This window comes from Eublepharis macularius, chromosome 13, assembly GCF_028583425.1.
Source record: "Eublepharis macularius isolate TG4126 chromosome 13, MPM_Emac_v1.0, whole genome shotgun sequence".
NCBI classification, from domain to species: Eukaryota; Metazoa; Chordata; class Lepidosauria; order Squamata; family Eublepharidae; genus Eublepharis; species Eublepharis macularius.
This window is the reverse complement of record NC_072802.1, coordinates 54,730,079-54,757,030: the sequence shown is the minus strand read 5'-3', so window position 1 is coordinate 54,757,030 and position 26,952 is coordinate 54,730,079. Positions and strand designations below refer to the sequence as shown.

General features: G+C 44.1%; 1 protein-coding gene across 1 annotated transcript in view; it reads left to right on the top strand.

Annotated features, from left to right (window-relative positions):
- The window catches only part of MED13L (mediator complex subunit 13L), a 262,028-nt gene extending 250,827 nt beyond the window's left edge, over window positions 1-11,201 (top strand). The window contains exons 28-31 of the mRNA XM_054995924.1: window positions 2,073-2,227; window positions 6,048-6,209; window positions 7,483-7,595; window positions 8,702-11,201. Of these exons, the coding sequence (XP_054851899.1) occupies window positions 2,073-2,227; window positions 6,048-6,209; window positions 7,483-7,595; window positions 8,702-8,834 (563 nt within the window). The 3' untranslated portion in view covers window positions 8,835-11,201. The remainder of the gene's footprint in view (window positions 1-2,072; window positions 2,228-6,047; window positions 6,210-7,482; window positions 7,596-8,701) is intronic.
- Window positions 11,202-26,952: the final 15,751 nt, after the last annotated feature.

The following is a 26,952-nucleotide window of genomic DNA, read 5'->3' as shown; positions in this document are numbered from 1 at the left end:
TTTTTTCCCTGTGTTCAGATTACTAACTTTCCATCATCTGAAGCTTTCAAGTAATGATAACTTCTGTCTCAGATGAGTGAGCAATAAGAATGTATATTTCATAGGTAGTTTTCTTGTTTTAATACAAACCCATTGCAAATAAAAATTCTCTTTTGAGACCTGTAAAGTATTACAGTGTTTCTGCATCAATAAACCAATGAACAGTCATGGCTGTTTCACACAATTCTTTTAAAAAGAAAGAAAGTACAAGGGCCCTCTGTAGGCTGAGCCAGTGATCCATTTAAAACCAAGGAGCAGCAGAAATCCAGCAAGGCAAGTCTGTTTGGAAAGTCAAGATCTCCATTGGTAATTTTCATCCTGCAGAAGTGGCAGATTGCTTATTTAAGGGGCAGGTGAGGATTTTCCTTCCATTCAGGGAGAAGCTTGGCTGGTTTCCTTATTTTTTATGACTGTAGCAGCGTTTGACACAAGGAAAGCAGGTGATTCCTGAAGGACCTAAAAAGAAGCCTGTTGACCCTTGATGATTCTCCTATTCCTCTGCAAGTCAGATGTTGAAAAAGCCCATAGAGCCAGCCAATTTTCTCAGCTCCAAGAGAGTTTGATGTGTAATTGTATTCTATCCAAAGATGATAAAATAAGCAATAACAACCCCAAGGAACTTGAATGAAGCTTTTGTGCAGACATTAAATCTTTATAATTTCTACTTTGCCAGTGATGCAGGATAAAGCTAATTTGTTCCAACAGTCATACCTGCATACCTTAGGAGCTATCTACTCCGATATGATTCTGGACGACTGTTATGACCATCTTTACGGACTCACCTTCAGGTGCCCCTGTTATCTAAGGCTAGATGGGTGGCAACCCAAGAAAGGACCTTCTCAATTGTGGCACAAAAAGGATGGAATTCCCAGCCTTGGGGAAATTTGTTTATCCCCCTCTTTCTTTGAGTTTCTCTACACAAGACATCTTACACAAGAACGCTCAAGTGTAGGGAGATGCAATATTAGCTGGGAAGAGTGATTTAAAATGGTGGAGATGGCTCCTCAGAGGGTTTTTTAATTTCATTTTTGTCTTCCCGAAGGGGAGATGAAATTAACAGAACCTTCCGGGAGGCGAAGATGAAATGAACAAACCCTTTGAGGAGTGATCTCTGCCTGCCTGCTCTGTGTAAAGAGGTGAAATTGACAGAGCCCTTGGCTGTCTTTTTAAACTACATTTCCCGGCTAACATTGCATTTCACTACACTTGAGTGTTCTTGTGTTGAGAGGTTTTGTGTAGAGAGACGCATTGTCTTACAGCGGCAGGTGAACACTTTCCTATTTCTTTTGGTGTTCCCTTACTGACCCTTGTTCTTTTTAGTTTTTAATTGCTGTTGTATATATAGTACTTTTTTAAAAGTTGATTTTAATTTTTTTTATTTGATCAGCACTTTGAGGGCTCTAATTGGACAAAAAGACAGGATACAGATATTTTAAATTAAACAAATAAAGCTATTGCTGCAGTTGAATTGTAGTAAACAGATTCTAAATTACTTACTAAAAACTCCTTAAGGGTAAACCTGAAACATTCTTGAGCCATACCCAACAACTTGCCTCTTTATATAGAAACATGTATGTTCAAATCCCATTGCTTGTCACCTCCAGTTTACCTCATCAGATCATAGTAATTTATCCTGGTATTATCGAAAGGGTAACATGTAAATAGTTCCATGCAGGACTCTACCCTGTTGGCCACCATTCCTTTGCTACAACCTACTTGTGGGAAGATTTTGCTACTTCTGTTTATATGAAACAGCGTACTTTATATTGTGAGCAGTTTATATCAGTTACTTGTAGAGCGTAATAATCTGAGAGAAGGGTTCAAGGCAGTGTCCCTGAGCATAAAAGGCTGCAAGCCACTTTTTACTTAATAGCCCTTTTTAGGCTGCAAGTTCATGGCTAGTATACTGGTGAGTAGGAATGTCTTTCTTTCTGAAAGCATGACATCAGCAAGTGTCACATGGAATGTAAGGCATTCTGTATACCATGAGTTAAAGATACTTATCTCTTCTTTTGCCTTTATTTCTTTTTCAGATGACATGTTTGACCTTCCATTCCCTGATGACATGGACAATGACATTGGAATTTTAATCACTGGGAATCTGCATTCATCTCCAAACTCCTCCCCTGTTCCTTCCCCTGGCTCTCCTTCTGGGATTGGAGTAGGACCATCTTTCCAGCATAGTAGGGTAAGTGTCTTTGACTTCTGAGCCAAAGTAATGTGGCTGATGTACTAACCTTTTTAATGATTTAGCTTTCTATATTAGTATTTCTTTCAAGCTGTTTGTGTCTTCAGGTTCAGTCCCAAGGAGCTTCATTGTAGAGGTCTGAACAAGTAATATTGTGTGCATTAATAAATTCTTGGAATCCAGCAGCAATCATGGTAGTGTAGCGCTAAGGTGATTCTTCTACAGTGCACTCAGGTACCCTTGTTATCAGGAGACCATATTTAAGGACTTCATTTTGGTAATGGGGCTGATTTAAGTCTCCATGTAAGAGTTTCTGTAAGAGAAGAGGGTTTTTCTGCTAATCATAAAACCACACATTGGAACACTGGCTCTCCAGGTGCTGGAATTTTATGCAAATTTTGTTTTCTTAGCCCAGGGTGCTCACAGCTCAGTAGTTAATTTTACTTTAAAGTGGCTTTTAAGAGGCTCGTTCCAACTTCAAAGCTTATTTAAAATGCAAATTAATTTTGTTAATTTCAGAAAGAAAATGCGTTTTTTTTTTTAAAAAAACTTTCAACTTAGCATAATGCGAGGTGTTTAGCAGAGTTCAACACTTGCAGTATCTGTGGTGCAAGACAATTCATGGGGCTTATTATATATGTCCATGATCCTTTGCTTTAAAAAACTCACAGAATCTGCAGGAAGTGTACTTTGAACACGCTGGCAGCAGCAGGACTTAAGAGTGTTTTTTTGTGAGCATATGTGTTGCTTCATCTTCTCTCCAAATAAATGGAGGATAATGGGGATAATAAAGTCAATAGAAAGGTTCTGAGGATGCTCTCCTGAGTGATTTCACATCTGTGAATTTCACAACAGTGCTAAGAGAAACATCTGTTTCCTTCTCCCGCTCAAAAGTGAATTACTTTTTTAAATTCTGAAGGTTATGAATTTAATCCAGTGACTAGTATTGAAGTGGTCAAACTGTTCACTTTGTCCAAGTTCTTCTTTTTGCCACAACTGCTTCGGAACCTCCCACAATCCTGCCAGTTGCTGTAAATGATGTGGAATGCTGGAAATGAGAAGTTGTCTATACGATTTGTATGAGAGGTTCTTTCCCATTCCCCTGTGAATATTAACATTCATTTTTTGAGATTCACATCATTATCTATACCTATAAAAGGGAAGCTGTGTTTCTGATGACTCACCTCTATCCCAGAGCGCAGGCACACTTGTGCACCCCTAGTGGGGATAAGAGGTCAGTCCTTGGCAACAGGGCTTGCTGAAGAGGCTGGCTCAGGAGCACACCAGGCCACCTCCCTTCCCCTCTCCCGGTAATGCTCCCCACTGCTCCAGCCGCCCAGTTCGGCCCCAGTGGGGCTGAATCAGGTGGCTACCAGGCGCAGGAGCATGCCAGGCCGCCTATTCCCCCTCCGCAATGCTCCCCGCCACTCAACCCGCCTGATTTGGCTCCTGAGTGAACTAAGGCAACATCTCTCTCCCCCATCCCTTTGCTGGGCTGGTAGACCTGGTCTCTGTTCCCTCAGAGACCAGGTCTACCTCCCCTTCCTTGGCTAGGCCAGTAGACCTGGCCTCTGGACCTACAGAGGCCAGGTCTACCTCCTGTTCCTCTGCTGGGCTGATAGACCTGGCCTCCATACTCCTGGAAGCCAGCTCTACCTCCCATTCCATTGCTGGCCAGATAGACCTGGCCTCCGTAATCCCAGACACCAGATCTACCTACCATTCCTTTACAGAGCCAGTAGACCTGGCCTCTGTTGCCTTGGAGGCCAGATTTACCTCTCATTTCCTTGCTGCACCAGTAGACCTGGCCTCTGGATCTGAATCTGGCAACTTTGGGGCACAGGAGCATGGCAGGGGACTTGCCACCTCCCCCCCCCAGCAGCTCTCCCCACCTCTGCAGCTGGCTGCATGGTGCCAGAGCATGCCAAGGCTCTGCCCCCCCCCTCCCCAGCAGTGCTCACTGCCTTTCCAGTCACCTGATTCCTCCCCAGTTGGGGCCAAATCGGGCATCTGCAGGGAGCAGGAGCACGCAAGGGGGCTTGCTGCCCGCGGCAGCACTTCCAGCCTCTAGAGCCACCTGATGTAGGACGTGGAGGTGGTGGAGAGGTCCGGCCCAGCGGCGCCACACTCTCAAGGCCCCGCAGCAAGGCCCTGCTAAATCAGTTTTCTAGGGCCTGTTGTATTTTCCCCCATAACAGGCTTTGTTGCTAGTACTAAATATATTGCAACATCCACTTGTGTTCACAAATGTCCCCCCCCCCAAATAAAATTTGTGTTAGTTTGTTTCTTGGCATCTTAGAATCCTTGTAGGCTTTTTGTTGTATGCTCAGTCCCCAGGTCATTCAGAAAAAAAGTTGTTAATGGTTTCTACCAAATTTTAGCAGTCTTTGGAGATTATACTCCATATTTTGTGGCAATGCTATGTTGCTTCAGTTTCTACTACAATAAAATGAGTGATCAGGGAGCTTGGAAACCTGATGAGGCCTCTTCTAGGTGAATGCCTTTTGAAGCAGCTTTGTTTAACCATTAACACAGCTCTGGTAATTGAGGTGTAATTTTTGTTTTTACAGAACCAGCAGTGTGTGATCACCCCCCCCCCACCTCTTCATCCACGGCCCTTGTAATTGATTGCTGACCTTTGCAAGTGTGGATCACTTTCATAGCCTGCTGTTGAATTTTCATTGCAGCATGTTTTGATGTGCATTTTAAGACATTATGGGATGAGGAATGTATTTGTCTGAGAACCTGCACTGATAGCTTAGTTTGGTGCAGAAAGAAACTCTGCTTTAACAGGATCTCTCCTGTACGGGGCAGGGGACATTTTTGTATTAAATGGTGGATCTCTCTGTGGAGTTTACATTATCTTCAAGGCTCTGCATTATCTTCAAGACTGCAAGAAAAAATTCCACTTCTGCTTACTTTGTGGCTGAGGTCATGTAAGGGCCCTGAGAATCATTTTCCCTTCCATGTGGAGGTTCTCAGTCACCCTGTTTTGAACATCAGAGGAAAAAAACGTCTACAGTTTTCTGCTACCAGTTCGTGCCAAGTCGTTTAAATAGTGGCTGATCCATGGGGTTGTCAGTGCCTGCATTTTCTATCAAATCATAGTTGCCGAAATTAGAGCCCAGTCTGCTTTGTGGAGCTGATACAATTCACACTTTATTTTTTGTTAGTTGATTCGTATGCTTCAGTTCTAGACATGATCCCCACTTAAGGCAGCTCACAAATAAAGTATAAAATAAAATAAAATCTGTTTAAGATCTGGCTAACAAAAAACCCTAGTAAAACAGAAACAGCAGAATATAAAACCAAGAACATCTAAAAGGCAAGGATAAAATCTCAGTCTGTTTCTCAAAAGGCTCCAGGATGCTAACTTTTCAGTTAAGAGCAGCGAGAGAGCTAAGTGAAGCTTCTGGGGGAGAAGTAGCTGAGAAGACCATTGTGTTGGGTCCCTGCCAGATGTACCTGTGACCAATGCATGTTCCTGCAACAGAGCCACCTTGGCTAATCTTCTCCAGAACGTACAAGTTGAAGCCATTTTTTACACACCTGGAATGTGGTGTGCGGCCTCTTGAGTTAATTTAGAATGCTGCAAAAGTAGAAAAATGTGCAAAGAGTAATACTTGCAAGATTCTGGGGGAAGGCCAAGGTTGGCCTTGTAGTTTGCTAACTTTTATCATCAGCCTCTGTCCAGATCCTTCAGAGAGATGTTCCCAACTACAGGCCAATTGGATTTCCCTTTCCCTCATTTTATTGCATATCCACCTAGATGACCTGCTTTTGATGTCTGATTTGCCTTTCCTCCTCTTTTTTTCTCCAGAGCCAAGGAGAACGTCTCCTCTCCCGGGAAGCCCCTGAAGAGCTGAAGCAGCAGCCTCTTGCACTGGGGTACTTTGTCTCTACTGCCAAAGCTGAGAACCTTCCTCAGTGGTTCTGGTCATCCTGTCCGCAGGCCCAAAACCAGTGCCCCCTCTTTCTAAAGGTTTGTTGAGTATCTTGTACTTGGTTGAGTAGTAGAAAGCCCTGTTACCTAAATGCAGCTGTACTTGATCAGCAGTATATTCAGCTTCCAATGCTAATGGTACAGGCACCAGTTTTAGTATTTTCTTTGGGAGAGATGGGACTATAACTCAATGGTACGGCACATGCTTTGCATGCAGAAGGTCCCTGTGACAGTTATCCATGTCCATAGGCCAATAGATCTTGGGTAGCGGGGCTGAGAATCTCCACTGGAAGACTTGGGCAGTGAATGCAAGCTGGAGTAGTGAATGGAAGGCCAAATGGACTGAAGATCTGACCCTAGTATAAAGCAGCTTTGTTGGCTGGCAGAAGGAGACAGAGCAAATATGATTGAGCAGTTTTCAGCCTGGAATATATTTATTTACATCTTTCTGGCCTTTCCTTCAAGGAGCTCAGGATGGCTTATGTGGGGTTTTTACATTTTTGTCTTTACAACAATCATTTGAGTCAGGTAGCTATTTTCCCCAGGCCAGTTTGGCTAGGGATCCTGATGGTATTTTGCCATCTTCTGGGCAGGGAGTAAGGGTTGGACTAGATGACCCTAGAGGTACCTTCCAATCCTATGATTCTATGATTCGAGAGATGCTAGGCTGAGAACAGGCTCCATCCCTATGGGGCTTGAATACTGATCTCTCCAGGTCAAGTCTGCTGTGCTCCATTAGCTGTCTAGAATGTGTCCTGTGGATGACACAGCCTCTGTTGATGGACTAAAGCAGTGGTTGGTCCTGTAAAGCCCACTCTTTGAGGGGACACTCCCCCACCCCAACACAAAAATAACAGTACCATTTCCAGTTCAGCTAGTTTTGCAAGAAAGGAGGATGATTGCAGTAGCACGGTCTTCATTCTTCAACAAGCTCTGCTGTCATGTGATATGCTTGTGCAATGCAGTACTCTGGGCTGATTGGCTGAGAAAACCAAAATGATGGGGCCTTGAATGGCGGGTTTATCGAGCTCCCCACAACCACCCTGGTTTGTACAGCACAGTTTTAAACTCTGTTTGACGACTGCTCGCAGCAGCCTTTTTAAGTACCTTTCAGAGTCATCTTTTAGGCATTGGTAGGGAGGGGGTGCTGCAATTTTGAGAGGAGAAGCAAGTCAGTTTGTTGTAGCCCTCAATAGGACAGTTGCTTGTGTCACCTTATAGAGGTGCTGCTTACTAGTATCCGTGTGATTGTCATGAAGTTTGAAGGAAGCTGTTACCCGTTTGCATGATGTCTGTCTTCTCCCTCAACCAGGCATCTCTGCATCATCACATCTCTGTAGCACAGATGGATGAGCTCCTCCCTGCCCGGAACACTCAGAGGGTTCCCCACCCCTTGGACTCTAAAACCACGTCAGATGTCCTGAGGTAACTGACTTCCAAGTATTGCGTTTTCATTTTTCCCTCTCCCCTCCCCAGTCCTGTGGGTTGCTCTGGATGATTTTAACCAGTTTTTGTCCTTGTAAATCTGTTCATTTAGAAAGAGTTTAAGGGCTCATTTTGCAGACCTTTACAGGCAGGGGCAGGTGAACTTCAAAAGGGGGTCCCAGCTTTTTTTACTGTTAGGAAATCCACACCTAAGCGTTGCAGCTGCAGGAATTTCCAGTCATAGCTGCCAGACTGGGTAAGATGAAGATTAAGCAGCCGTTGATGCTTCTGTTGCACAGTTAAGGAAAGCCTGTGCTTCTCTCTTCTTCCAAGGAGAGGACTTCAGGGAAAGAGCATTTTTAAAAACTGAATGTCTGATCTATCCTTTCATGGCCAAGTATTTGTAAGCCTCTGCTGAAAACTCTTCAGTACCAAAAAAAAGTAGAAACTTTTATTTTGGCTGTCAGATCACATCACTGCCTGTCTTTTGCATCTAGAACTTACTTCACAAGAACCTACCTAGGTGCTGAGCTGAAAGCTCCCCTCCCCACTCTTAGGCAACACTGGCAGTTCTGGAGATGGTGGTCTGTAAACACCAGAGTGCTTCCCCCTCAGCTTCTGAGGGGTGGCAATGTTGCTATTCCTTGGTGTCCTTTAAAAAAAAAAAAAGGTCATAAGGTGCCACTCTGAATTCAGTGAAATTTGGCTATGTGGTTGTCTGAAGCCATTCGGAATAAGGGAAGCTTGTAGCTTTTTGAAAAGAGAAGAAAATGGTGCAGAAGCAGGGAACACGGTTGCTACTGGGATCATTTGAAGCACCAGTGCCTGCAAAAGCAAATGTGGCAGCTGCGGTTTCGTGAGACCTTTTGAAAGTTCCCTCCCTCTTCCCATCCTCACCCTGTTTTGAGCCAAAAATTGCCTGAAAAGAACTTGTGGCTCTACACTAACCCCAACCCAGTCTTCCACAAATCTTTAGAGGATTGTAGAGGAAAAAATAGTTTGATGGTATAAAACCCTCAGAATGGATCCTAGAAAAGCCTCCTCCTGGCCAAGAGCAGCTAAGAGCTTGATGTGCCTTTCTTTCTTTCTCCATCTGTCTTCTGTAGGTTTGTTCTAGAACAGTACAATGCACTGTCGTGGCTCACATGCAACCCTGCAACTCAGGACCGCAGTTCCTGCCTTCCTGTCCATTTTGTGGTGCTCACACAGCTATACAATGCCATCATGAATATACTTTAATAGAGAAGAAGCGCCTGATGGGTCATCCCCTTCATGAGAAACGTGCCATGGCCTTGTAAGGGTTAGAACTCTCTTTCTCTTCAGACCAGCCTCAGAGGGCCCAAGCCGTGCTTTATTTTTGCCACAGTAATGGAAGGGCCTCTTCAGTGTTAGGAGTGGAGCATGTGGGCACTTCTGTCAAGAGTCTTGGACAGTGGATGTATCACAGTGTCATCAAGCTAGTGTTAATTTTGATGGCTGAACATTGTGGAACTCGGGGCCACAGAGAAGATGGCATTGTTCCTGTGCATGGATCGCTTTGCTTAAGAGAAGAAGCAGATGTCATCCTCAGGAGCAAAATCATGTTGTGACCAGTTTGGGAGGTCCAAAGCCGAAGATGTTCTTTGAAAACCAATAAAATGAGACTTTAGCAGTTCTAGTAGTTTAAGAATACAAGTTTTCTTTCTACCTGGAATTCCTGTCAGAAGTGGATTGGGATGAATGCCTGCATTTAATACCTGTCCATGTAGATATGAATGGTCTGGAGATATTCTAAGGGTTTTTTTTTATTTATTTATAGGGGCTATTTTAAATTATAGAGGACCAGGTACAGTAGGTGATCCAGCTCTGTTCTTCATAGAACTATTTATCGACATACCTCTCGCTCTTCTGACCTAGAAAAAAGGGGCGAACCCCATTAAAAATCCAAATATCAGTTAGGAAGAGCAAATTGGCAAGACTGGTTAGGAGCTGCCAGTTTTTAGTGGACATTTTGGAATAATAAGGACTTTCTGTAGTGAGGTTTTAAAAAGTCAGATGAATGATAATGTGATGCAGGATAACTGAGAACAGTGGGGAACTATAACCTTTTTTAGAGTCTGACATTATGTCAAAATGAAAGACTTAACAATTTGGAGGAATTTGTAATAAATTTCAAAATTATTCCTAAAGCCTGGGTCATCCACAAATTGGGACAGGCTAGTCCCCCATTTGTATCGAAGAATACTTTTTGTTTACACTCAGTCAGTTTAAAATCTGGTGTGTTTTTTCTGTCTATAGGAAAAATATTATTTCAAAGAAATAATTTTTAAAAGTTATATCATTAAATTAGTACTTGAAAGTGAAACCACTGTTGTGGAAAAATGACTTGGTTTAGTTAAAATGTTTGCCATTTTAAAAAGTTTAAAGCAAATCGTAGTATTTTTGTGACTCCTTAATTCTAGGATCTGAGAGGTTTATTACGTAAACTCCCGTTCCTGGTGTTCGTTGTTGCACTGTGCAGCAGGCATGGGCTGCTTCTAAGAAGAGGAGTCGTGCTAAGGGGGACTGGCCAGCTGGCCGTCCTCAGAGAATACTCTTACCATTTTTGAAGTTCTTCCAAAAGTCTGTCTTGTTCTGGTTAAAAAAAATAATAAATTAAAAGTTCTATGAATTTTAAAGGAATATTTTTCTTGAAATGATGATGTAACATTTAAATCAAATTTATTATTAAAAAAAATTAATCCCATGCGTGAGTGAGAAAGGACTGGTCAGAGGAGGACCCTGTAAATGGATCATTTTATTCTCCGCTCGAGGCCGTCCACCTGGGAGAACCTTTGCAATGTACAGGAGGAGAATCAGATATATCGAAACCATTTGTATCTAATGTAAACAGTGTAAAATTGATTTTAAGAATATTGCAGTGCTATTTTTTCTTAATCAGAAAGGAAAATTCTCAAGGCCTTTTGAAGAGCATTAAAAGATGAAGATTGTAAACTTGTATACAAAATAATTAATGGTGAGGAAGACTATGTAAAGGCATCTTTTACTACTTTGGGCTTATTTGTTCCCAAGATTCACCTGAACTTTGGATTCTAGTTAGCTTTTTTTTTCTAATGGGCTGTTTTTATCAAGGGGTTTTTTCTTCCCCAGTGATCCAGTTCTAATGCAAAAATTAGTATCCCCCCTGCCTCACAAATGCGTGGAGGGGGCATTAAGGAGTTGTTTTCATCTGGTGTTGCTTTTATTTAATTTTTTTAAGTTAAGAGAAAACTGGTAACATATTTATACATTTTTGTGCAAAAATAAATGAATGGCAATAGATTTTAAAAGAAGAAAAAAATCTTATGTACTTCAGTGTGAGAAAAAAAATCTGTATAATATTTCCCTTAAATATGCATTATTTTACTTGTGAGTTTTTTACTGAATTAATCTGAAAATGTACAAGCCCTGGCTTTCCTACAGAGTGAAAAAAGTTATTTTATTTTTTTTAATTTCTAATTTTGGAAATCATGCAGAAATCAGAATTATTACAGTTTGAGCAAAAGGGGAGGGGGGTTGCGCAGGGGATGTCTGGCATGCCTGTATGTATATTTCCGAACCTTTTTTAATGTAAAAGCTGTACATTTCTTGGGGAGTTCTGAGTTTTTTTTCCTTGAGCATTTTGCAGTGAGCCTCTTTTATATCTAGCCAACAATTTGAAACAAAACAAAACAAAAAAGAACTATGTGGTTCATTTTAAATCTACAGTATATCGCTGGTACAATACACTAAAAAAAAGACTTTGATAAAAAGAAGAAACAATAATAAATAAAAGACCTCCATTTTAAATGTCATTCATATATACCTTGTGGATGAGAGCTATATACTTTTACACACTTTTTTAGATGAATAAATTATTGAATTACTGAAATCTGTGTGTGGCTTTGCAGCTTAGCTTTCTTTGGTGACTTACAAGATGCTTGTGCTTTCCTGGCTGTTGTGTTGTCGTTATGGCAAAGTGCTCCTCTCCTCTCATTTGGGCCCAGTGTTTTTTTGTGCTAAGCTCAGCGGCTTGGGCAGACATCAAGCCAATGTTTGGTACTATGACGAATGAGTCTCCTTGGGCAATCCCTCCTCTGCTTTCCATTGCACACATCGAGCTGGTCAATTACCTCAGTTCGCCACTGCTTTAGAACTGGCACGCTGCGGTTTGCGCTTAACATGCAAACCCACTATTGAAAACATAGGTTCCCAGTATTCAGTACTGATTTTCAGGCAATCCAGTTTGCTTGTTACTGGAAGCTATGGTTTGTCACAAACGAGTAAGTAAGTGATTAGCTTGTCATAACGTACATCTGAGGGAAGGAGGTAGATAAAGAAGCTCATTCAAGGCTTGTTCACACACAGCCAAACAATGCTTTGGCGTTATATCTGAACCAACCTAAGGGCTTGCCACAGTTGCAAGCAGAATGAGTTAGCAAAAGAGACATGTCAACAAGAGTGACGGCTGCTGTGACCTACATAGTAGAACCTAGTATGGATTTATTTGAATAGGTGTATACCTCCTTTCTGTCTAATAACATGGCCTCCAAGGTGGGGTAGCAGTAAGAGGGAATTAAAACATAATTGGTATATGCTTGGTGGCAGAGCACATGCTTCTTCATTGCAGAAGGTGCCAGGTTCAATTGCGGGCATCTCCAAGGATGGGAAAGCCCCCTTCTCCCTCTGAGGCGGAGGACATCTTGGGTGATTCCCACCATCCAATCAGGGAGGCAGGAACTAACTTTCTTCCTCTTCCTGTCTAGCCTGTGGGACCACCCTCTCTTCAGTTCTGTTCCTGCCTCCAGGGAGAGCAGTTCTGCAGCAGACTAGCTCTGCTGCCTTTTTTCTCTCTATCTCTTATTTATCTTTCTTCTTCCTCAAATCATTCTTTACCTTACTCCTTACTTACTTCATTACCTTACTCTCCTCCCATTTCCTCTTCTTTTACTCCTCTTGCCAAAGAAAGAAAAGAAGAGGACGAGATGGTCTCTAGAGAGTCATCGGACTCTGAGGAAAGCTTCATGGAGAAGAATTTGGGCTGTTCCCACGGAGAGCCATCCTTCCGGTGGCGGGAACAGGCCCAGCCAGCACCAGCATGCCTCTGAGGCTGTATGGGTTCCCTGGCAAGGAGAATATGGGCTGTTCCCATGGAGTGCCGTCCTACCGATGGCGGGAACAGGCCCAGCCGGCACCAGCATGCCTCTGAGGCTGTATGTGTTCCCCGGCAAGGAAATGGCCTTGGAAGAGACGCAGGCCTCTCAACAGCCCCCTCTTCCACAGAGGGAGCTTGTTAAAACAGCGTGCCTCAGCCAGCCAGCTGAGAACAGCACCACCCGGTGGAGCTCAATTTTGGCGGGAAACAACGCAATGCGCTTGCCAATCTCCTGGCAGGAGAAACATGGCTGAAACATAATCCAGACACCCAGAGCTCCAGCCGACAAGCCCAGGAGGGCCACGTAAGTGTTCCCCTGAGCATGTTATACCTCCAGAATTCCTGTCAGCAATTAGACTGGCTGTGAGGGAGGAAATCCTGTTACTTTACCAGTCAGAAGCACCTTGGCCCTATAAAGATTCCAGGAATCTCCTCCACCCTGGCTCCATGTGAATGTGCCCATGCCAATCTCCTGCCTGGAGATTTTACAGCAGGCCTTTCCCCTTTGGATTTAGCCCTGCTTTTACAACAGGATCTAGCCCTGCCTTTCCCTGTCAGATGGGTAATGTATAAAGGGCGCAATTTTGCTGGTGTCTTTGAACCTTTTAACTCTTAAGACTAACCAGGAGAGAGGAAATAGTGGTGTGGTGTCTGCCTCCTCCTCCCTCCATGAGTAAGGCTGTAGCTCTGTGGAAGAGCTTCTGCTTTGTATGCAAAAGATCCAGGTTTGTTCCCCTTAATTCCAGTTTAAGAGATTAGGTAGATGAGGAGGGGGAAAAAAAAAAAACCCTCTTTCTGAGACCCTGGTGACCTGCTGCCAGTCTGAGGAGAGAACACTGACCGATGGTCTGAGTCAGAATAAGGCAGTTTGTAACGCTTATAAGTCAGGGATCCCCACGGAGCAGGGGAATCACCCTCAGATGGAGTTTGTAATGACAGGGAGAAGGATGAATTCCTTCAGATGTGGAAAAGGAAGAAATATCCCTACCAGAACAGTCAGTCCAGCTGTCAGAATCTGAGGTCTACCAGTATTTACACCTAAGACATTCTCAGCCTTAGAGCTGTAAAAATTAGCCTTGGGGGAGTAGGACCCTTAGACTGGGAATACTAAATCCAGCCCAGGGAAACGAGTCACTTCCTCGTGAAGGTTCCTCAGGAAAGGTCCTCCCATTTCCAGAATATTTGTGGAGAAGGTTCAAGGCTGAGTGTTCTACACCATAAGCCAATTAATAATCCCCAAACTTGGTCTCCCCCCCCCCCCCAAAAACCCTGTACTTACTACCTTTTTTGCTATGAGTTGTTGCAGGTACCTGCGATGGAACCTCCAGTGGCTACTCTTCAGTCATCTGGGCTCTGGTCAGAAGATGGGTAAGGATCAGTCAGAGACCACTTAGACACGAAGAGAGAGGCCATGCTAACAAGAGCTCACGAGTCCGTGACCATGGCTATTAAGGCTACAGCTATTGTCTCTATTGCCTCAAGAGTGTCAGGAGTATGGATCTGGAAACTGATCCAACTCCTCCTGTACAACAATAGCTGTCCCCATTGAAGGGGCAAACAGAAATGTAAGGGCCAATACCTTCAAGACAGACATCATCCTGGATACATTTACCTTTTTCTTCTAGGATTATGGTCTTGACAGCAGTGACAAGCTGGCACGCTTGAGTAAGAGCATGGCCAGCAGATTCACACTCTAAAATTATCATCCTGGCTTACCTCTTTCAGAGAGACAAGCTATTTGGGGGTGCCCTGGGAAAGATCTAGATTGGGACCTAGGACAGAAGAATGTGTTGCCAAAAACACTCAAACAGTCTGAGAGGAGAGCCTTTGGGCCTCAGCCTTTTATTCATAACACACACTACTAAGGTCCAGACAAGATTCCAAATGGCCATCCTGAGGTTAATCTAGGCAACCCTTTAATAAGGGTGTGTGTATCTTTTTAAGACCACACTTGTAGTATAACGGTTAAATAACTGAACAGTGATGCAGTACTCTGCAGGTTTACTTCTCACCGCTGCCATGAACTTGCCACATGGTCTTGGATAAACCAGTCCTCTCAGTCCCAGCTCTCCAGCTGTATTGTGGGGATAATGCTTACCTTTTCCCAAGATCAAACAGACAGTTCTCCACACGGGGAAAGAGATCAACCTTAATACCCAGATCTCTAAGACAGAACTTGCTAGCTGTCCCGTGAGAGGCCAACTACTCTTTACCATCAAGCTTAGGTTGACAAGCAGGCAGGCCTTACACATAGTCTCACAAGGCTATTCCATACAATTTGAAAGCTGCCCTCCAGAAAGGGGTCTACTCAATCTTCTTCTCAGTCCCTAAAAAGAATAGGGACTGGAGGGTGTTATTAGACCTCAAGTTTTTTGAACAAGTTTATCAAATTATATCACTTCTGAATGGAGACTCTGTGCTCAGTCGCAGTGACTAATCAATCAGAAGAACACATGACATCTACAGATCTCACAGAGACATACCTCCATGTACCAATTCTGACAGCCCATCAAAATTATCTAAGATTTTATGTTTTTAAAATAAACAAATAAATAATAATAATAATAATAATAATAATAAAAACAAAATTGGCAGTTCTGAGCCATCCTGTTTTGGCCTGTCCATCACACCAAGAGTATTTACAAAATTCATGTTCATCCCCATCATACGTTTCAGAGACGGGGTATTCATGTTCACTTGTACCCAGATGATCTCCTGATCGGTTCAAGAGAAAATCTCACCACAACACTCAATTCACCATTCAGTTCCTACAAGCTTGAACACCTGGGTTAGATCACAGTCACCAAAAGGGTTTTTTCTATCCCTCACCAAAGAAAAGGTCAGGAAGACCAAACTGCTGACTGAGACTGTCATCAGAGTGCAAAATCACTTCTCACAACACTACTGAAACTGATGGGTTTGCTAGTTGCTACCTACAATGCAATACCTTTGGGGTCGTCTATAGGCAAGACCACTTCAGACCTTACTTAGATCTGATTAACAACAGATCTTGGAGAAGACAGATCTTCCCATTCAGATACCACTTCAGATCAAAACCCATCTGAGCTAAGGTCACCAACCCAATACAAAGCAAAAGATTCATGATCCTTCAAGAACAACAAATTATTTACAGGTGTAAGAATCAGGTTAGGCATGTCTTCCTATCAATGACGTAGAAAGGGGAGCAATTTGTCTGGCCCTTTTCCAGTTCAGAGCTCTGTATGGACAAGGTTGCAGACAAAATATATATAAACAAGCAGGGGGGATTCAAGACCTTGAAGTGACACAGGTGGCAGCAAGGATACTTACCTGGGAGGATGGTCACCTAGCTTCAATCAGAACTGTACACATCAAAGGCATATCCAATGCCCAGGCAGACTGGCTGAGGGGACAACGGGTATAGTCCCTTAAGAAACATCTCATAACATTGCACTTCACAACACCTCATGAACCTGTGTGCGCCCCAACACAGCCATCAACTACTGGGGTACATGACAAGATTTGTTCTACTCACAAGCAGATGCCCTGACATTGCAGTGGCCATTAGGCCTCCTCTATGTATTACTACCCTTACCAGTAACAGACCATGCCTTTCCACCCTCCAACAGATGGTGATATTTCCACCTCTCATCCTACTGACCTATCCGGTCAAGTTACAGCAGGGGCCGATTTGGCTCTCTCATTTAGACTTATTCTGCTTAACCGTGTGGAAATAGAAAGGAACACCTTCCTAAGATGGGAATATTTCTGAGAGGTGGCCGACATTCTCCTAGCATTCAGAAAACAGTTTATGCTCAGAATTTACAACTCTTATTGGGAAGCCCTCATTCAGTAGACATTTTACACAGCCCTGACCAAGCATCCATTTGAACCAGTCAAGGATGTTCCCCTGAGAAGGCCGAGAATGAAGACTATCTTCCTTATTATGTTCACGTCTGCCAGAAGATTTAGTCAGACCTGAACTCTGTATCTTTCCCAATAGTAAGGTGATGCCTCGTACTGTCTTCCAAAACCGTATTCCAAACTGCATAGTTTGCAAGAGATAAGGCTACCATATTTATACCTGTACCCTAAATAGACTAGGGAGGGGCTCTGACACAACCTAGATGTCAGAAGGAGGATTAAGGCCTCTGCTCCGAATATTGCAATTTAGAAAGTCAGTCTTACTGTTCTTAAATATATCTCATCTCAGTTTAGGGAAGAAAATGTCTTCAGCAGCAGTAGGTGCCAATAGCAAAACATACACTATCGAAACTCCTAAAAACTCTTTTTGCAGAGGTTCCTTGTGGGATACCAGCTCACTCTTTGAGGGATGCTACTACCAGTGCAGTGTTACACGGGAACACTTTTGTAGAAGAAGGCTGCAAGTTTGTCAGTCTTGACCTTATTAAGATGCTACAGATCGAATCTATATGATTCAGCGGACAGCGACTGTAGTGGAAAAGTACTGCAGTGCGTGATCATGGACGAAGACCACATCCCACCCAGAAACTGGAAACTGCTTTGGGAGCACCCAAGATGTCCTCCGCCTCAGAGGGAGAACGGACCTTTGGACACTTACCGTGAAGGGTCCTTCTCCTCTGAGGAAAGGAGGACATCTTGCCCTCCCCGGGTCTCCGTCCTTCTCTACCCTGCTGCCTCATTCTTATACCTCCTCCGGGTTATGCTTTATTTACAGTACATGTTAATGCAACAGGTATTTTTTCTCTCAGTATTAACAGTTGCTGAATGATAAATTCAATGTTACTGCTTTGTGGAGTCACCTGAACTGAAGAGAGGGTGGTCCCACAGGCTAGACAGGAAGAGGAAGAAAGTTAGTTCCTGCCTCCCTGATTGGATGGTGGGAATCACCCAAGATGTCCTCCTTTCCTCAGAGGAGAAGGACCCTTCACGGTAAGTGTCCAAAGGTCCGTTCCCACCAGAAACATTGAAGAGTGGCTGCTCCCAGAGTAGGCAGTGCTGAGCCTTGAGGGACCTGCTCTCTTAGTTCTTACAAGGCAACTCCACAAATTCATAATGAGGCATGATTGCATAATACAAAATGAACGAGTTGTGTCCTCAGCTTGGCGATTAAGGGTTGCAGTGTTACGCCTCCTTGTGATACCTTTGGTGAGAGAGTGGTCTCCCCAGCTCCCTCTGAGCAGCAAACAGGCCCTTTCTCTCAGATGTGGACCCAACAGATGCCATTCATCACGTCTTTGGTCTGATAAGAAACAAAAGGATGAGAGCCAGATGGATTCATCCTGCCCACAGACCTGAGAGGAGGAGGCTAGTGATCCCTCCCTTCAGAGTAATTTAGCCTTTTCTTTGGGCTTTCAGGTTTGTCCACTGAAAAGATCAGTCCTCTCCTCATGCCTTCTCTTTAAAGTTCTTTAGCACTTTTATACTTTACCAGGTTTACTGATTCTCTGGCCGGATCCCACATTTATTGTAGCGGATTCTCCAAATCCTTACTCTGCCTGTATTTTTTTTATAACTTTTTGGTCAGAATGTGTTTGCGCTTTGGTTTTCTTAATATAAATTGTCTGTTCTCAGCAGACAATCCCTTCTCACCCTGCAATTTAGCTGTGTGTGAGAAAACTTTTTTCAACACACAAATCTCACCCCTAACACTGCTGAAGGGCTCCCACAGAGAAGAATATGTCCCTTGCTTGCTTGCGACTCTGCATGCTATCTCTGTCCCCCCCACCCCCCTCCATCCCAACCTGACATCAGCTTCATTAAGGGCTCTGAAGAGCAAAGTCTCTTGGCAATCTGGCAGTCTTGTTATCTTCACCAGGGCGGATGTTAACATGTTTCTTCCCTCCTCCTGAAAGGATAATGGGAAAAGTTACAGTGGAATGGATCTTCATTGTCCCTTTCTCCCAAACTGATTTCTCTGAAGTGCCTCAGAACCAATCAAAATACGAAAATTGTTAGCTTAGGTTTAAAATTAGGATCCAGAGGCACAACTTCCTTAACTAAAGAATAATTATATCCTGCTAAGGGCACAAGGTAAGATTCTACAGGATTTTGGCACTGTTCACCAAAATGAGGAGAAACTAATTTTTCTGAAAAGGACATTAATATAAAGGCTGTGTTGCCTATTGCCTGTAACTCATAAAACCATAAGAGTTGGAAGGGGTCTTATGGACCACCTAGTCCAACCCCCTGCCTGATGCAGGAACAGCCTAAAGCATCCCCAACAAGTATGTCTAACCGCTCCTTGAAGACTGCCAATGAGGGGAACCCATCACATCCCTAGGCAGCCGATTCCGCTGCTGAACTACTTTTAATGTGAAGAAGTTTTTCCTAATGTCCAGTTGGTACCTTCCCTCCTGTAGTTTAAACGCACTGTTTTGAGCCCTAGCCTCTGTTGCCAATAGGAACAGCGCCCTTCCCTCCTCTTAAGTGACAGCCTCTTAAATATTTAAAGAGAGCGATCATGTCTCCTCTCAGCCGCCGCCTCTTCAAACTGAACATTCCCAAGTTCCTCAGCCTTTCCTCGTAGGGCTTGGTCTCCAGACCCTGATCATCCTAGTTGCTCTCCTCTGCACCCATTCCAATTTGTCCACATCCTTTTTGAAGTGAGGCCTCTAGAACACACAATACTCCAGATGGGGCCTGACCAACACGGTATACAGTGGGACAATGACATCCTGTCATGACAACTCCAACACACTTTCTCTCTAAATAACCCTAAAGCAGCTCTTCAGTCATTTAAAATACTGTTTTTGATAAAAGGGTGCATACTACTACATACGTTAAGATTTTTATTCAGAAATTTTATGTTTGAGCGACACACTTGCCACCCTAGTATTCCCCCACAAGTTAAGGCCACAAGACGCACTGGCTTGGATCCTACGCTTTGGATCCATGTGAGATTCTCTTCATCTGTTGCGGAGCTCGTCGTCTGGTCATCGTCTGGTCACTTTGGGGCTCCTTGGGGAAAAAATTACCTTGCACAAGGTGACGTGCCTGACGCCAGAGGATGCGCCCTCTGTAGGCCAGGATGATCTCCAGAACAGATGCAGAGTCCAAGCCGTTACATGTAAATATGTATAAGGGTAGCCTGTTGATCCTTATCTAATTGGAAAAATGTTTGGTGAAACTCGTTTGGGAGTGGAAAAACAGCAAGCAGAGGAGTATTTCCGTGCCTTTTGTTTTTTCTGCTCCAAATGATATTCCCTGAGGGTTTCCGTATAAACTTGGTGCCCCACAGCGGTGTGTGCAATTTGGAGCAAGTAGCCAAGTGTCAAATCTATCTGTGTTCTGGGTGGGCAATGAAAGAGCCATCTGAGTGGCGTCTGGCCCACCAGACACTTTTACGCCACTTTTTAATTTGTGTACTTGGGAGGGGGGGATTCCTCTTCAGCACTAAACTTGGAACAACAATTACAAGCGAAAAATGGGTTTTTATATGGCAAGGTTAACACTCCTTTTTTTTTTTTTGCCCTTGAGCAGCTGGCAATTGGTCAGTTGCCTTTTGGTTCTCCCGTCCTGAAGTGCCTGTCTTCTTAACAGTGCGAGGGTAGATAGGAAGGAGATAAGTGACAATGAGATATTTGCACACTCTAAAAATAGTCTCTGCTGACTCAAGTTTTCCACTTTACCAAGCCTTACAGCTGTAGCCCTGTGCATACTGCAGAGGGATAGATTTGTCGGGAGGGCCTGGGACTGGTTGGAAGACCCGTGCTTTGCATGTGCATGATCCAAGGCTCAAACCTTCAGCTAAAGAATCTTAGATAGCAGGTGATGTTGGGAAGGACCTCTGTGCCAGACAGCCATGTTGAGCTGGAAAGCCCAGTGGTTTGACTCAACAAAAGGCAGTTTCACATAGCATTTTGAGTATGGGAAGGGGCCATGGATCGCTGGAAGAGCTGCTGCTTTGCACGCAGAAGGTCCCAAGTTCAGTCCCCGCATCTCCTGTTAAAAGGACCAGGCAGTAAGTGATACAAAAGACCTCTGCCTCAGACCCTGGAGAGCCGCTCCCAGCCTGAGTAGATGATGCCGGCCTTGATAGACCAGTGGTCTGATTCTGTATGAGTCAACTTCATGTGTGAGTAAATAAGTATGCAGCCAGATTGTTTCTTTCCCACTGTGGGCCAGACTAGTGCTCTAAATAAGTCTTGGTTTTGCTCAGGCACAGCCATTCTGGATGGGGGGAGAGAAACATTTGCAAAATGGGAAGAATCCACACTGACTTGGGAAATGTTCTGGCTTTCATTAGCATGCAGTTCAAAGGAGGGTTGAATGATGTGAGTCTCGAGACTCAAGCTCAGGCTCCCCGCCCCCCACCCCCGAAATAAACATTAGCTTTATGTCAAACTTCTTACAATGTTGAATGAAAACATAAACATCCTCCATCTCCCCAAACAGGAAGACTTTGGTCTGCCTCGGCAGCTTCATGGTTTCCAACACGGCTACTGATTTCCTTGTGTTTGAAATGTGATCTTATCGCTTTGGCAAATGTTTGCATGGGGCAGAAGGCTGATGCCTTCAGGCCGGAACAGACTCCGCCTCTGCACTTTGTCAGCATCAAAGGAACAGTCCTGGTTTCAGCTAAAAACTGAAAAAAGCGACACACGCAAATACATGCAGCAGTAGTGGCTCATTTTACAAGAAAACCCACTCTAGGGGTGGAAGAATAGGGGGGGAAGGATGCCTAACTTTCTCCCTGGGCTTCTCTTTGCTATAACAACCCCACCCCCGCAACTCTCCTCCCTGTCTGTCACTCACATCCCTGTTTCAAAGGTGTATTTCAGAGGGCATCAGGAATGTGCAATGGAGAAATGAATGGTGGGGGGGGGAGGGTTAAGTATTCCCCTCCTCCTCTGGTGCTTAATTTGTTTTGTGGCTCAGTTGCATGTATGCAGCTCACAGCTTGGCCCTCAGTTCTGTAGGATATTCTCCTGCTCAAATCCTACTGAAATGAATGGGATGCTCAAGACTGTGCCTCCGCTCTTGTGGGGCTCTCCCTTTAATTGAACAGAGCTTTCCAAGGTCAATGTCAGCAACAGTAATAGCTTTCAGTACACTCTGCAATTAGAAAAAGAATCTGACCTCTGTCATCTGTGCTAATTAGGCATATATTGCCTTCTGCAAGTGATGGGCTTAGGAAATGATGTCAGGAATTCAGTGACAGAACCCTGAAGTCCTGACATCCCTCTGGTTTCAGAGATTTCCCTAGCCATTGGCCTACACTTTAAAGTCTATCTTGTACCCATCATATTTAGAAAGTTGCTCTCTTTTTTCTAAAACTCCCAGTATTCAGAATTCTGCAACCAACATGAACCCATGCTTTCCCCACACTGCTCTGAATATGCAGTCCATTCCTCTCCTGTCCAACCAGCTCCTGCTCCGTGCCCCTATTGGCATGCTACCTCCAGGTCTAGTCAGCCACCCAGATCTTGAGGAGGCTTACTTTAGGAATGCTCAACTTTTGATTTAAACTCTGGTACCGTGGTGTTGGGGGTGGGGCGATAAAGCCTGGCAGTCTCCTGCACGGGCAGAATAGATACCCTCAGCTTTGTATACTCTGTTGTGGCTGGTCCTTATAACAGGCAGAGCCTGTGCTTGGTTCTAGTGCACAGGGCAGTGAGAATAACCACGGCTGCTGCCACCACAGTGTCATGCTATGCTGGCACCCCCCCCCCCCGACATCTTTCCTTGGCTGAACAGAGCTTGAGATTGAGGGGCTGCAGTTTCTCATGCATAAAATGGTGGGTACATGCGTATTAAAATGCTGCTGTGTTTATGTAGAAATTCCAGTAATTAGGCAATATTGTCAGGAGCGTCAGTTATGTATATTTTGCTCTTTTTTCCTGGTTCATTTGCGACCTCGCATATCTCAACCACTGATCTGCCTTTTCACTTTGCATGATGCAGCGGGAAACTGCAGTCATATCCCCAATTGTCCACCAGGGGGCAGGCTTTGATGACAAATCAGTAAGTGCCTGCTAGAACTCTTTTTGATTTTGCTAGAACAGGCCACCCCTCCTGCACTAAACACCAGGCTTTGAAGTTTCAGCTTAAAAAGGTCAACCATGTCACCAGACACAAGCTGGCTAGTTAACATACCCATTGGCTAATCAGTTACAATGGTAATCTCATTAGTGCCTGGGGAAAGGCAGGCGGGTGCGGTGTGCACTGGAGCAAGGTGAGGAGCAGTGAGTGGGTGGGGGCCAGAAGCCATTCTCTCCAGGACAAGAGACTGTGCAAAGTAAACCTATGTGCTAAGTGGCAGGAGTATGGAGTGATGTTCTACCTGCTGGATGGTTAATAATCATTCATGAGTTAATGGTCAGTGTCTTATGTGAAAATAAGGGTGAAGGAATTTCCCCTTTCCCCTTAATTTCACATGTTTCACTTTGCTCTGTACTCCATAACCAATGAATTCCAAAGAGCCGGTGTCGTATTGTGGTTAGAGCATCTGCCTAGGATCTGAAAAGCCCTGGTTCGAATCTCTACCATGGAAGCTCGCTGGGTGAACTTGGGCCGGTCATTTTCATGCAGACTAACCTATTTCATAGGGTTGTTGTGAGGTTAAAATGGGGGTGAAGAGACTATGTCTGCCTTCCTAAGCTCCTTGGAAGAAGGATGGGATAAAAATCTAGGAAGCAGGGGGAAAATAACCATAGGGAAAGAGCTCATTTAAGTCTCTCTACATGAGACGCCTCGGCGCATGTTCGTCAAGTGTAGGGAGACGCAATGTTAGCTGGGGATTGTAGTTTTAAAAAACAGAGCTGGCTCCTCAGAGGGTTTGTTAATTTCATCTTTGCCTCCCCAAAGGCTCTGTCAATCTCACCTCCCAATCTAAAACTAGATGGGTAGCCCGGTTAGTCTGTCTGTAGCAGTAGGAAAGAGCTACTCCTCTGAAGAAGTGAGCTGTGACTCCTGAAAGCTCATACCCTACCACAAATTTTGTTAGTCCTATAGGTGCTACTGGACTCTTGCTCTTTTCTACTCCCAATCTAAAACTCTGTGGGATCGCAACCAGCGAGCAGCGAGGAATGGAAATGGGCTGCAGAGGCCTTCTAGAGCTGGGCTTGGACCTGGAGAGGTTATAATGGGTTGAAGTTTCCCTTCTAGCATTGCACAGCACCTTCACACAGTTCCAGTGTATAGCAAAGCTTTTGCCCTACCACCAGCTCTGTCTTTTTAAACTACCCTTCCTGGCTAACATTGCAGCTCCCAACACGTGTTTTTCATGTGTCAGATGTTTCGTGTAGAGAGACTCTAGATAAGAGTGATGATGCCGGGAGTTTTAAAAAAACAAAAACTCCCTGTGCTGTTTTCTGAGCCCCCCTCCAGCTGTGACTTACTCTTGCCAGGGAAAACACAGAGAAAACCTTCTTTCGCTTTCCCCCACAGGGCAAACAATAGAAGTTGGGGGAGGTTTTTGGCATCAGGAAAAAAGTATAGGGAAAGGGTTGAGTCCCTTTGCCTTTACCATTGCTCCAAGCCATGCTTCCCCGACCACTTTTGCTTTTAAAAAAGGATTGGGAGATCTTCATCACAAACCTGCTATGATCCATGCAAGTTGGCCCTTAGGACACCTGTAGCGGAAATGGCATCCTTGCAGCTCCAGAAAGGATTTTCTCAGCAGGAAATGGGGGGGGGAGAGAAGAGGCCCCTACCCCAAAGCAGAATGCCTGTTGATGCATGCACAAATTCAGACTGCACCATTGTTGCAACGAGTTTAGCTTATTCAATTCTGTATTTGGCTATCAGGACAATTTATTCTGAACGGTTACACAAAAAGCATTAAGTCTACCTAGGCATTTAAATCAATGGATGGGTTATTTATATAAGGCTGCATCAATAGGGGGAGAAAACAGTGAATTTAAATGAAAAAGAAATAAAAATGAAACAATGCATGCCTGTTTAAGAGGTCCAGAGAGAGAGAGAGAGAGAGAGGTAGCAGTTTGCCTTGGTCATTAAGGGGTCCAATAAGAAGTGATAATTTTAAAAATTCAGGGAAGACGATTTGGTTACACAGTATTATGAACTTCTCAACTGCACCACCAGTACTGGCATAACTGGAGTTGGGGAGAGCTGTCAAATCACATTCCTTGGACATAGTGGCGTGAAGACCTTTCTGATCAAAGTGCAATTGCAAACAGCACTCTTGAATACTCAAAATACCATTTAACTTTGGGGGTGGGGGTGTGTGCCCAGAAGTGTTCCAAATTGTATTGCAAAATTCTGCACATGCACACACACTGGTTTCTCAGGCTGTCACTGTTTTCTCTCCTGTGTCCGCTGTCTGCCCAACCCAGCCAATAGGACAAACAAATCTGTTTTAAAAACAGGTGCTTTTTTTGAAGGTCTTGAGCTTGCTGGGATTTCTGGGAAGATAAGCGGCATGGCTGGTTTCCCCTAATATTCTAGTTTTCTTTCCTATGAACAGGGCTGCTGTTAAATACCAATGAACACTCAGGATCAAAAACTGCACAGATTTGCACACAAATTGTAGCTGATTTTAAATGATGCAGGACTTGTTCGTGGCGACTCTGGATTGTATGTGATCCAGTCAAGACAGTATATATGCTAACTAGGGTTATCTGGCCAGTCACTATATTGAATACGATCCACCAAGGCAAAGACACAAAACTACTCAACATGCTGCTTAATTTGAATATGATCATGTGAGGAGCTTGATTCACAAGGAAATGGGAATTGCACACAAAGTAAGTTTTATATTTGAATATTTTATTTGTGAAAATCAACCCATCCTTGTTTGAAAGAGTTTAGGGGAAGATTTCTAAATAAACCAGAATCTTGGCAAGTTGGATGAGGATTTTAATGACTTGGGTTCAAAATTCTCACTTAACTGTGAAGCTTATTGGGTGACCTTGGCCTAGTTACTCTGTCTCAGCCTAATCTACCTCACAAGGTGGTTGTTAGGAGCCCACAGGAAACAGAGCAAGAGAAAAATCTAGTAAAAAGACAAATATGTCTCTCTTTCTTGAGAATGCTTATGTAGGATGTTCTGCTCAGGAGCAGATGAATATAACTTTCAGTCTCTTGAAGACTACAATTTCTGCAAAATGCTCTTGAGCTTGCCCTACTGTGAGGCATTACAGGTTGAGTGATTGAACATCTCTAATCCAGAATACACACATAAAACAACCACACTGGAAAACTGCACTTTTACCCAGGGACTAGAGGTGGGTATGAACCAAAATACAAACCGAAGTTGATTGTGAACCAGGCTGGTTCGTGGTTTGCGAACCGGTGGTTTGTGGGAGCTCATTTCTAACAAACCATGACGAACTTTAGCCTGGTTCATTTGGTTCATATTTCAGTTCGTCACTGTAAACAGTCTGGTGCCGATCAATCAGTTTCCTAGGCAATGGTGGGGGGATGGACTCTCTGCAGACCCGGAAGTAACGTTTTCACAAACCGAATGAACTGGTTCACAAACTGGGGCAAGTTCGTGAAAATTCGTGGTTGTGAAACCCAATGAACCATGAACTGCACGATTCAGAATTTTCCCGGTTCATGCCCATTACTACCAGGGACATGTCATTTCTTTGGTAAAAGCCCAAGAAGACAAGTGCTGTGGCTCAGTGGCAGAACGCCTGCTTCATATGCCCAAGGTCCTGGGTTCAGTCCTTGGTATCTCTACTGAAATCACCTCAGGGAGCAGGAGGTGCTAGGAAAGATCCTTCCCAATCTGAGATCCTGTAGAGACACTGGAAGGACTAATAAATCCGACTGTGATTAAGGCAGCTTCACATATGTTCAGTTTTTCCACAAATGCAATTTATTTAGTCACAAGAGAAGATGGGAAATAAAACTCCAGAGAACCAAAAACACTGCAAGGTGATTCAGATGGGTAGCCATGTTGTTCTGCAGTAGAAAAGCAAGATTGGAGTCCAGTAGGTATCTGACAAAGGGCACTTTGACTCTGGAAGGCTTACAACCTGAAAATCTTGTTGATGCTGCCGGGCTTGAACGTTGCTCTTCTACTGCAGAAAGACAATCCTTGGCACTGTGTTCCCTCTGTCTTTTCTGAAGAGCAATGACAGGAGGTTCAGACAGGGAAGTGAAAATGGAGCAAGCCAAGCTGAGCGGGAACCACTCTGCAGCACTACACGCCGCTAGTGCAGGGCCCTCTGAGCTCGCCCGTTGCTTTCTCTTGCAAACTGGGAAGAGACCATTGGTGAGCTGACGCTCAAGGTTCTGAGCCAGCTAGCCACTGAGATATTGGCAGAGTTG